Source organism: Cetorhinus maximus, chromosome 13, assembly GCF_964194155.1.
Source record: "Cetorhinus maximus chromosome 13, sCetMax3.hap1.1, whole genome shotgun sequence".
NCBI lineage: Eukaryota > Metazoa > Chordata > Chondrichthyes > Lamniformes > Cetorhinidae > Cetorhinus > Cetorhinus maximus.
In genome coordinates this window covers 98,901,711-98,914,078 of record NC_135891.1, presented here as the reverse complement: position 1 = coordinate 98,914,078, position 12,368 = coordinate 98,901,711, and the positions used below count along the sequence as shown (strand labels likewise).

Here is a 12,368-nt window from a genome sequence, read left to right as displayed (position 1 = left end):
TATTTCCTGTTTAGTCCTCTATTTCCTTGAGGTGAATTAAAGTTTAATTGCTGCTTCACCTAATGTTATACTGCTAAAGGCAACTGGAACTTTTCAATTTGGGTTGCATTATGTAGGAGGACTAAAAAGGCAAATTAAGTATCATAATAATATAGACACAAGAGCAATTCTGCATTTAATTTCCAGCAACTATTGAGCATTGACCCTTGGTTATTATCAATGCCTTAATAAGAATTACAATTTTAGAATTCATTTGAGAACCATTATGAATCAGGAAGTACTGACCAGGAAAATGAAAAATATCAAGTCCAGGAAAAGAAGTGAAAAGGATTCTGAATCTGAATATTCAGGATCTGAATGCTTCTCTCATTGTACTTTGCAACAAGTAACCTTATAAATATGCAATTGATTGCAACTGTTATAAAAATAGATCTGTAAAAGACATTTGACACCAATAAGTTAATAGGGAACATGGGCCGGATTTTACCCCCTCAATGCTGAGCGAATCCACATTAGGAGGCCCTAGCTGGAGCCTGGGGGGCCCCCAATTTTCTACTTACCAGGCTATTCATGACAAATGCCATTTTCCTTGGGGCGAGAAACATGGCAGGTTGTGATCCGCCACTCACATAAAGTGAAGTTGGTATCGCCATTTAAATACCTGCTGCAAATGCAATTTTCCCTCACGTTGATATTTTCATTGAGATGGATGGGTTTCCTAAAGCTGTGCGAACCACACCAGGTAAGTCAGTTCACGAATCTTGGGGGATGGCTGCTGTGGAGCCAGGAACCTTTTGACAGGAAAGCTTGAAAGGTCTTGCAACTTCAAATGTCATAGTGGAATACTGTGTGATGATTTAAGTATGTTTTCAATACACTGATTGATCATAGGGCTCTGTCCTTAAAAGCTAAGCGACCATTAAACTCTGGGGCAGGTGGGACCTGTACAAGGAGGACGGGTTACACCTTAACAGGACTGGGACTAATGTCCTCACGGGGTGGTTTGCTAGTGCTGTTGGGGAAGGTTTAAACTAGATTGGCAGGGGGATGTGAACCTGAGAGGAAATGCAGAGTGGAGAGGAGAAAAACTGGCAGTGGCAAGGAGAGAAGTATTAACTGATAAGGAGGATATATCAGAGAATAGTATCAAGATAAATAGAATACTTGGAGAGTTTGATAGAATTAGAGTGGGCAGTAGCAAGTCATTAGAGGGGGGTCAGAGTAAGGTGGAAATTAAAAAAGACTAAATCAGGCCTAATGTGCATGTATGTGAATGCATAGAGGGTGGTTAATAAGATTGGTGAATTACAGGCACAGGTTGACAAATGGAATTATGATACTATTGATATAACAGAGACTGGCTCAAAGGAGGGCAGGACTGGGCATGAAATATTCCTGGGTACGTGTTTGGGAGAGGAGAGGAAGGAAGGAAGGAAGGTGGTGGGAATGGCAGTATTGATTAAAGAAGGTATTACAGTACTGGAGAGATGTTCCAGAGGGGTCAAAGATGGAATCTCTCTGGCCAGAGGTAAGGAATGAAAAAGGTGCAATAACATTAATTGGTGTAGTATATAGACCACCAACCAGTGGAAGGGATGCAGAGAAACAAATTTGTGAAGCAATTACAGGAAGGTGCAAGAATTATAGAGTAATTATAACAGAGGACTTCAGCTATCCAAATATAGACTGGGATAGGAATAGTGCAAAGGGACAAGACCTCGTGTGGGTTCCTGGAATGTATTCAAGATAATTTTCTGCAGCAGTATGTTTCCGGTCCAACGAGAGGGCAGGCACTGTTGGACCTGGTTCTGGGGAACGAGTTGGCCCAAGTGGATCAAATATCAGTGGGACAGTATTTAGGGGGCAGTGACTGTTGTATCATAAGGTTTAGGTTGGTTATGGAAAAGGACAAGGAGCAATCCAGAGCAGGGATAATTAATTGGGGGAAAGCCAACTTCGATGGGATGAGAATGCATCCGAGTCGAGTGAGTTGGAATCAAATGTTCACAGAAAAGACGGTGGCTGATCAACGGGCCACCTTCAAAGAAAAAATATTGCAGGCAATGTCAAGGTATATTCCCTTGAAGGGGAAAGGTAGGAAAAATAAATCCAGAGCACCCTGGATGACGAGGGGGATAGAAGTGAAGATGAAAAAGAAGTGTGTATACAACAGGTGAAGGTTAGAAATTACAATGGAGAATCAGGTTGAATATAGAAGAACCAGAGGGGAAGTGAGGAAACTAATAAGAAAAGCAAGGAGAGAGCATGAAAAGAGACTAACAGCTAAACATAAAAGGGAATTCCAAGGTCTTCTATAAGTATATAAATAATAAAAGGGTGGTAAAAAATAGAGTAGGGCTGATTAGAGGTAAAAAAGGGGACTTGCATGAGGAGGCAAGAGAAATAGCGGAGGTATTAAATGAGTACTTTGCATCAGTCTTTACAAAGGAAGGAGATGCTACCCAGGCCGAGGTGAGAGGGGAGGTAACTGGTACACTAGAAGAATTTCCAATTGACAAGGAGGAGTTGTTCGAAAGGCTATCTTTATTTAAAATAGTTGGGTACCAGGACTGGATGTGATGCATCCAAGGGTAATGAAGGAAGTGAAAATGGAAATTGCAGGGGCACTAGTGATAATCTTCTAGTCTTCTTTAGACACAGAGGTGGTGCCAGAGGACTAGAGAATGGTGAATGTTACATCCTTGTTCAAAAAGGGGTGTAAGAATAAAGCCTGTAAATACAGACCAGTCAGTTTGCCTTCAGTGGTAGGGAGACTTCTGGAAACCATATTTCAGGACAAAATCAATAATCACTTAGACAAGTGGCAGGATAATTAAGGAAAACAAGCATGGATTCATTAAGGGAAAATCATTTTTAACTAACTTGGAGTTTTTTGAGGAGGCAACGGAGAAGGTTGCGGTTGATGTATATGGATTTTCAAAAGGCATTTGATACAGTGCCACAAACAGACTTGTGAGCAAAATTCTAGCTCATGGAATAAAAGGGAAAGTAGGTAGTTGGATAAGAAATTGGCTGAGTGACAGGAAACAGTAGTGATAAATGATTGTTTTTCAGATTGGAGGAAGGTCTGTAGTGGAATTCCCCAGGGGTCAGTGTTGGGACCCTTGCTCTTCCTGATATATATTAATGACCTAGACTGTGGTACTCAGGGCATGATTTCAAAATTTACAGGTGATATGAAGATTGGAAATGTTGTCAACTGTGATGGGGATAGTCTTGAACTTCAAAAGGACACAGACATGTTGGTGGATTGGGCAGACAAGAGGCAAATGAAGTTCAATATAGAGAAGTGTGAGGTGATTCATTTTGGCAGGAACAATATGGAGAGACAGTATAAAATAAAGGGATAAATTCTAAAGGAGGTGTAGGAAAAGAGGGACCTAGGTGTATATGTACATAAGTCATTGAAGATGACAGGGCACGTTGAGAGAGCAGTTAATAAAGCATGTAGTATCTTAGGCTTTATTGATAGGGGCATTGAGTACAAGCATAAGGAGGTCATGTTGAACTTGTATAAGACATTAGTTAGCCCTTGTCTGGAGTACTGTGTCCAGCTCTGGGTGCCATACTTGAGGAAGGATGTGAAGGCATTGAAGAAAGCACAGAGGAGATTCACAAGAATGATACCAGGTATAAAGCACTGTAGCTATGAGGATAGATTGGAAAGGTTGGGCCTGTTTTCCTTGGAGAAAAGAAGGCTGAGAGGAGACTTCATAGAGGTATTTAAGATCCTGAGGGGTATGAACAGGGTAAATAGTTAGAAATTGTTCCCACTCAAGGGAGCATCAAGAACTAGAGGGCACAGATTCAAAATAATTGGCAAAAGGAGTAAAAGTGATGCACGGAAATTTTTTTTCACCCAGAGGGTGGCTGGAGTCTGGAGCAAACCTTCCTGAGAGGTGGGTGGAAGCAGGTTCGATCAAGGTATTCAAAAGGGAATTGGATTGCCATCGGAAAAGAAAGAAAGTGCAGGGTTATGGGGTTAAGGCAGGGGAGTGGGACTAGGTAGAATGCTCTTTCAGAGAGCCAGTGCAGGCTTGATGGGCCAAATGGCCTCCTTCTGCACTGTAAAGATTCTGTGACCAGAATTGTGTAAATGTTTACATGCATTACAGTAATTTATCCATGGATATTGTGCTCTCATGCATTCAACAGCATTGAGAATCTGATTTAAATAGGTCAACTGGATATTGCGGCTTTGATTTTTTACATTGATTTAAAGTCCAGAGATCTGTTGAACCTTTGAAAGAAAACTGAACAGATGCTAGCCTTATTTGACTGAACTCCATTGAGCCTTTGAAAAAAAAAGAGCAGATGGTTGGACATCTATTCAGGCAACTTCAAAGCCTTTATTGTATTCAGCTCTGTGGGCTTGTTTATTCAGTTGTGTAATGTAATTCCATTATGAATGCATGGTTGAGTTCCAAACCCCACTAATGGAGCTAAGCAGGGATTGTTGACACAGCTGTGGAGGGGACTGTATACATTGTGTGATTGACAGTTTTACGATCAGTTAATAGGAGTAAATGTTTTGAAGAGGTTTTTGAATGGCTGTTTGTTTATTTTGACAGATTAATTGAGAGGGGGGACTTTTTTTCAATGGGTGTTTCAATAGCTGAGTTTGATTGACAGTTATGAGCTTCTAAAACGAGCAATTTTTTTCAACAGGTGTTTGAATGGATGCCTGTCTTTTCAAACTTTCTGAGCATTTCAAAGACTTTCCAATGTTATTATATAGCTCATGAGTTCTGTACAGTGGAAACAAGGGGGTGGGGGGCAGAGTGTGCTTGGGGGGGATGCGGAGGGTGCATGGGGAGGGGACGCGGAGGGTGCATGGGGAGGGGACGCGGAGGGTGCATGGGGAGGGGACGCGGAGGGTGCATGGGGAGGGGACGCGGAGGGTGCATGGGGAGGGGACGCGGAGGGTGCATGGGGAGGGGACGCGGAGGGTGCATGGGGAGGGGACGCGGATGGTGCACGGGAGGACGTGGAGGGTGCACGGGGGGATGTGGAGCCTCCATGGGGGGGGGCACGCGGAGGGTGCACGGGGGGGGATGTGGAGGCTCCATGGGGGGGCACGGTGGGTGCATGGGGGGGGTACGTGGAGGGTGCACGGGGCGGTGGGGGGAGGACGTGGAGGCTCCATGGCGGGGGACACGTGGAGGGTGCACGGGAGGGATGTGGAGGCTCCATGGGGGGGCATGGTGGGTGCATGGGGGGGATGCGGAGGGTGCATGGGGGGGATGCGGAGGGTGCATAGGGGGGGCACGGTGGGTGCATGGGGGGGACGCGGTGGGTGCATGGGGGGGACGCGGTGCACGGGGTGGGGGACGTGGAGGGTGCACAGGGGGGACGCGGAGGGTGCACGGGGGGGCGTGGAGGGTGCGTGGGGGGGGACGTGGAGGGTGCATGGGGGGGGACGTGGAGGGTGCACTGGGGGACGCAGAGGGTGCACGAGGGGGATGCGGAGGGTGCACGGGGGGGGCGCGGAGGGTGCGTGGGGGGGGACGTGGAGGGTGCACGGGGGGGACGCGGAGGGTGCATGGGGGGGGACGCGGAGGGTGCACTGGGGGACGCAGAGGGTGCACGAGGGGGATGCGGAGGGTGCACGGGGGGGGCGCGGAGGGTGCATGGGGGGGCGTGGAGGGTGCATGGGGGGGGGTGGAGGGTGGTGGCTATGGAGGGCAGAGATGGAGTATGAAAGATGCATGGGGGCATGGAGGTGGTATGGAGGGGGCACCGAGGGGGAGATGCGAGGGCTATGGGCCTAACAACCATGTAGAGAACAGGTCCAATGTCCTAATAAACAGAGGGAAGCCTGCTAAGCTGCTAGCCTCGGCATCTGCCTGCCTCTGTTCCCGCCTCAGGTTTGCTTTTGGAGGCAGTGCTCATGACTCCAGCTCTCCCCTGACTCTGGAAGATGAAAATTCCATGTGAATGGTCTTACTTTCAGAAATCGGAAATGCCACGTCAGGAAATGGCTCAACTTTCACTTCCCGATGCGAAGGGAAAAATCTGGCCCGAGTTGTACAATCTGCAACTACAATTTGTATAGGAGGTAAAAACATGGTCATTTTGTTTTCTTTACCAGTGATGTTGATCTTTGCTGACCACTTTGATGTGCCATCCAGAACACTTTGTTTAATCGCCTTCATCTGCTGCGCATGTGCTGATTTTGGAAGTCCAAATACCTCCTGGATGAGCTCAAAGATTTCTGGCTTATTTCTTTCTCTGATTTTCATTCGATCCTTTAGAACCATGATGATATTTTGTGTCCGATCTTCTGCTCCGTGTTTTGAACTCTTTTCAGCAGCACCTGAATTTAAGATAGCAGTAGCACTAGTATATGAAATCTAACAATATTTTGAATATAGTGGAATATTGGAATAGTTGTTTACTAATATACAGCAAGATTCTAAATCATGTAAATTGATGTGCTAAAAAAAAATCACTTGTTTAACAAGAATTAGATAACTTTTTTATTGAATGTGTTTTTTTCTGAGGTCTTATCAATGACTCATATGTGACAAATGGAGAGGAATACTATGCTATGCTAAAGACACTTTTTTCTGCAACAGAGCACATTAATGTACCAAAACAGAGTGTCAGACTAGTCAGACATAGATTTTCATCCATGATTTTCCACTCAGGTCACTTCAATCTCAACAGTTCCATCAGTGGGTGCAATGAACAGACAATATGTACTTTACTGCAGGCGAAATCAGAATTATCATGTTATCATGGAATACCTATCAGCCTCACACGAAACCTCCATATTCAGTGCAGCACATGAGAGCTGTTCTTAACTATACATGATAGTGTGCAATATTATGCACAAATTACTGCTAGATTGGCAATGACAGAGGCCTAAGGTGTAGGGTAAGATGTATGGTAATGGGAAGGCTTCAGGGAGAGTAAGAAATAGAAAAAAAACATGCTACAAATAACTTTGAAATTCCAAAAAACTCCAAACAATGTTGAGCTTTGTGAATATAACCAAACCTTATTTTTAAGGCCGAAATGGAAAGAGAATTTTACATCATCTATATACACTAGCTCATATGTGATGTTGACACCTATTATGACCATTATACATTTGTGAATTCATTAAGATGCAGAAGATTTGTTTCCAAATTTGACTTCAAAAGCCTTCTTTTTTACTTTTCATTAATAAATCCTTGCCCTTCACCTAGACTTTTAAATGGTGTGCACTCCTGTCTGGCCTTTCAAATTACGATCCAATTAAATAAATACCAGCTCCTTCTTTGTGATATTTTCAGCTCCTTAGAAGATTTGTGAAATTAGACTTGTTTATCTTGAACACCGACTTACTAAAATTGTTCAGTCAAGTGCCAGTTTTAAACATACTAAAAATACAGCTATGTATGTGCAGACAACTCTTATTCAACCCTCAATAAGATGACTAGAGTGGCACAGCAGAGCAACCGAATATATTTTGGGCAGAATTTTCAGGTCAGTGTTCAGGCATACGCCTGACCCGCTTGAGTGTCAAATAGCAGGTGATGACATCAGGCGAGCGTCCCGGCATCATCCTGCGCTCTTGCGACATTTCAGTGGGTGGGGCACGTGCAAAAGTCGGAAGTGTACTCGCCGACAATTAAGACGGCCATTAAGCCCATTAAAGTTGTAATTGTCCCCAATTTTTCGTGGTCTGTCCGACCACATGGTTGGCGGACGGGTGAATCGGCCAGGCGGCTTTTACATTTTTCATAAAACCTCATCCAAGGGCGGAATGAGGTTTCTAATATTAAGTAAAAAAAAAAAAAATCGACGGACAGAATTGTTATAATGTATAGGTTCAGGTGACTGTTGGTGGTGCTTGGACATTTTTATTCTGAATATAAAATCTTTATTTAATACTTTTGAAGTCTTCAGCTCCCTGAGTCAAGGTCTTATTGCAATTGGGCAATTGGGCAAGGACTATTTCAGTATCTGAGGAGTCACAAATGGTGCTGAACATTGTGCAACCATCAGCGAACATCTCCGCTTCTGACCTTATGATGGAAGGAAGGTCATTGATGAAGAAGCTGAAGATGGTTGGGCCTGTGACACTACCCTGAGGAACTCCTGCAATGATGTCCTGGGACTGAGATGATTGACCTCCAACAACCATAACCATCTTCCCTTGTGCTAGGTATGACTCCCATCAACAGAGAGTTTCCCCCCTGATTCACATTGACTTCAGTTTTATTAGAGCTCCTTGATGCACGCTCACTCAAATGCTGCCATGATGTCGAGGGCAGTCACCCTCACCTCACCCCTGGAGTTCAGCTTTTTTGTCCATGTTTGAACCAAGGCTGTAATGAGGTCAGGAGCTGAGTGGCCCTGGTGGAACCCAAACTGAGCATCAGTGCATCAGTGAGCAGGTTATTGCTAAGCAAGTGCCGCTTGATAGGACTGTTGATGACCCCTTCCATGACTTTACTGATGATCGAGAGTATACTGATGGGGCGGTAATAGCATACTAATCACTTTTAACATCACACCAAAAATCTCCAGATAAGCAAAACAAAAAATCCATGCAAGTGACTTACGCTGTAAACAATCTGCATTGAGAAGATCTTGGCACTTTTCATGACATTTAACTCCACATTCAGTGCAACGCATTCCCTGGCGAGCGATTCCCCACAATAAGCCTTCACATTCATAGCAATATGTGGGAGTGGTTGCTGTCCACACTTCAAAATTGTGTGGTGTTGTGCAAGAAATAGGGTAGATTAAGGCTTGCAAGGTCTTCTTGTAAACATGGTTTTTCTAACAAACAGAAATGTTTCATTAGTCATGTGTTTTGCTGTATGGAGGATGGGATCAAACAATGTTTCTGTAGTATATATATTAATGAAAAATAAATTAGTTTTCTTTTAAAAAAAACTTGCCAATTCTTCTCCTCACTGTATTGTAGCTAGTTCCTTGCACTGGGTTGACATCGATTTTAAGCTATTGCAGTGAGTCATCTGATACCAACTGAGAAGTGAACTTCCTCAAAAACTTTAAATGAAGCACACCTTTCATGCCATAACAGTTAGATACTTCTACTGCAATGACACTAAACTGAATGTGTATCATATGTTGTGGGATATGATATTAGTGTCATTGTATGAAAATACTGTATTTCTTGAGATTGCAGTTTTTAAAAATTTCATCGACAACCATCACAAGCAGTTCAGCTCCATGGTACATATATAACCAAAGCTTAAAGTGGTGTAGTAAACAACCACTACCAAGTTTACTTTTACTTAAAAAGGATAAGGAAATGAATCCTCTCTCAGGAGGCTAAAATCCAGGCTAAAGTATCAATTACAAAGCTTCTTAAAAGGACGATAAAGACAGAGAGACAAAGATGGAACTCTAGACCTTTGGATCCTGGCAGCTGAAGACACAATAGCCAATGGTGGAACTGTTAAAATTGAGGATACACAAGAATTGGAGGCAGAGATCTCAGGGCATTGTAGGGCTGGAAGAAGTTACAGGAATAAAGAGGGGCAAAGCAATGGAGGAATCCAAAAACTAGGAGAATCATTTTGAAATTAGCACCTTCCTAGACCAGGTGCCAATATAAAATGTGAGCATAGGGATGTTAGGGATTTGGTGAGAGTTATGATATGAGCAGAAGTGCTTTGGATGAGCTCGGGTTTATGGAGGGTGGAAGATAGGGGGCTAGCGCTGGAACAGTCAAGTGTAGCAGTAACAAAGGCATGGGAGAGATAACATTTTAATCTCCCAACCAAACTAAACCAACTTGTTTTCCTGTTTGTCATATACCAGGTATCTTGTGGTGCAATGATTATCTGAAGATCTATCAGCTGAAGGGGGATGGGGGTTAATATTACCGCCGATTTATTTTTGTGTTCGGTCATGTTCTTCCTCCTTTCTTTTCAGAAGTGGATATTTCCTTTCTCCACCACAAAAACAGAACTATAAATGACCATTTACACTTTGTGCAGAAGCTCTAAGATGATTCAAAAATTAAATATTTTAAAATAATTTATGTAGGGAACAAAATCACACAGTAACTCATCTTACCAGTTCTTCATCATTAAGAGTACGAGTTGCCAGTGCAGAAGTGATGCCAGCTTTTCTTGACTGCACCAAAGACTACAAATAAAGAGATAAATTACCTCTACATTAGAAAACATACCAAACATTTTTCAGGCAAATTCTGTTTTTCTAACAGCTGACATTGTGCAGTAAAATATAACAGGGAGACTAATCCCCAAAAAGGAAGCAACATTACTTAATCAACAACCAAAATAGAACCCTATGGCCAGCAAAAAACCTTAAACTGTTTCAGCATTTTGCCTCATAAACAATTCTATACAAGTACCTCACTTGCACATTTAGCATATAAAAATACACTTTTCAATGGATTTTTAAAAAACAAACATGAGACTATGTATCCAGCTGTGCAAGGATTACCTGAAGATGTATCAGTTGGAAGACTAAAGGCAAAAGATTAATGCTAACAGAATTTAATGCATGGTATATTTGGCACAAGAGTGAATTTCTCTTAATTCATTAATAGATAAACCAGAAGCAAAGATATCAAAAGAGGCCAGATCTCAAGTAGAGTTACATTAAGGACATTTCATACCATAAAACTCTTTTCCTTTATTAATTATATTGCCACCCATGCTAGTTTCGCTTGATATTGCAGTCACATTACTCACTCCTTCAGAATCTGTAAAACCTTGGATTTGAAAATTAGAAATAGTTTCATTAATGTGCCAGTAACTTCCAATTTAACAGTTTCTAGAAATAAGCTTTAGTCTAAAAAGACCCATTAAATAGTACTGTTGCTAAAACATTGGATGAAATAAGGATTTGGTATAAGGCAAACATTATTTGACACATCATAAGGAATCACTATTTTGGAGTTCAACTAAGAATTTTAATATTTACCGGCATTTGAATCATATTTAAGTAACAACTTTTAAACTGCTTAGCTGGCAAAGGCTTCTAAAAATTGCTTGGTCATTGATAAAGCTATGTTACTGTCCCTATCTAATTTGATCTAAACAATTCTACACAAAATAAAAACATGTGAAGTAAAGATGTAATTCAAAGTAGGAATGCATGAATCTTGAACCGAAATGATCCAAACTAGGCAGACAAATAATGCGGTACAGGTCCTTATAGGCAAGACCATAAATGCCAATTTTTGTAAGCAGGTGGCCTCCTATCCATAACTAACAACTCAATAAAATAAAATTGCATCACAACAAAAAATAAATCACAAAAGTCCATTAAATCCCTGCTAACTTTGTGACAAGTTGTTTCTTGCTCCACTGTCAAAAAAAAGATACTTTAAGCAGTTTGTTACAATAAGATCTGGATAAAAGATTGCCTTCAAAAATTGTTTCTGAAATTTAGTATCCAAGTTGTTATTTTATAAGCTTGAAAACTTGTTACCAGGTAACTGCAAATTTCAATTGCTCTGGTAAGGTAAGAAACTGACCAATTAATATTGCCTGCGGGGATTCATACCACACTTTACATGACCTAGTTTAGTTCAGTGTTATTTGGTTCATGGTCTATTCATCACTAATGGATCTTCATTAGCCCTAAATTACACCACATATAAAGCACTTACCATAGCCTGCACAAAGTGAATGCAATGATGAAATAAATTACAAAACATTAATACATGGATTAAAAAACATCTAAGGCTTGACATTGAACACAAACCACAAGGTCAGTCATCATGGACACTGTTGGCAAGATAGGAATAAGTTGTCTTCACATAAAAATAAATCTGATTTGTGTGCCATTTTCAACTAATGGTTTAATTTTTTATATTTTGCATGCTTTGTTTTAATTTGGCAATTATTGAACAAGAAAAACAAAAAAAAATTAAGCTCCCTCCCTTAAGGGGGAATATTCCTGCCACTTAAATTATTATTTTTACTGACCGATTGTAAATAATTCTTGCTGGATAGCAAATAAATATTCTGTTCAGTGCTAGCCTGTTGATTGAATTTGAGATGCATTACTTGTTTAATGACACCTTTGTTGATGTACACCTCTATTTAGAGAGATTCTATTTAAGTCCATAGTCTGAGTTTGTTCCATTGATATCAGAATCAAGATCTATTAGAATAACATACTAAAAGACTTAAAATAATATGTCAGTTATTAATTGATGTCAAGCAGCTTACTCCATCCCTCATAATATTCAAATTTAGGCACTTCAACACACAATCTTAAAGGTTATCAAAATAAGAAGTATTAATTTGCTTAGCAACCAGGTTTAAAGGTTAAAGGTTAAAGCTATCAGGCTTCTATATGTCTTTTTAAATATGTCCCATAAATGCCTACACTCTAACAAT

At 41.4% G+C, this 12,368-nt stretch overlaps 1 protein-coding gene across 1 annotated transcript in view; it reads right to left on the bottom strand.

Annotated features, from left to right (window-relative positions):
* LOC144688872 (protein unc-13 homolog A-like) overlaps positions 1–12,368 on the bottom strand; it is a 425,192-nt gene that overhangs the window by 168,619 nt on the left and 244,205 nt on the right. Inside the window, exons 15-17 of the mRNA XM_078555875.1 lie at positions 10,066–10,137; positions 8,577–8,796; positions 6,110–6,337 (exon numbers count right to left, since the gene is read on the bottom strand). Of these exons, the coding sequence (XP_078412001.1) occupies positions 6,110–6,337; positions 8,577–8,796; positions 10,066–10,137 (520 nt within the window). The remainder of the gene's footprint in view (positions 1–6,109; positions 6,338–8,576; positions 8,797–10,065; positions 10,138–12,368) is intronic.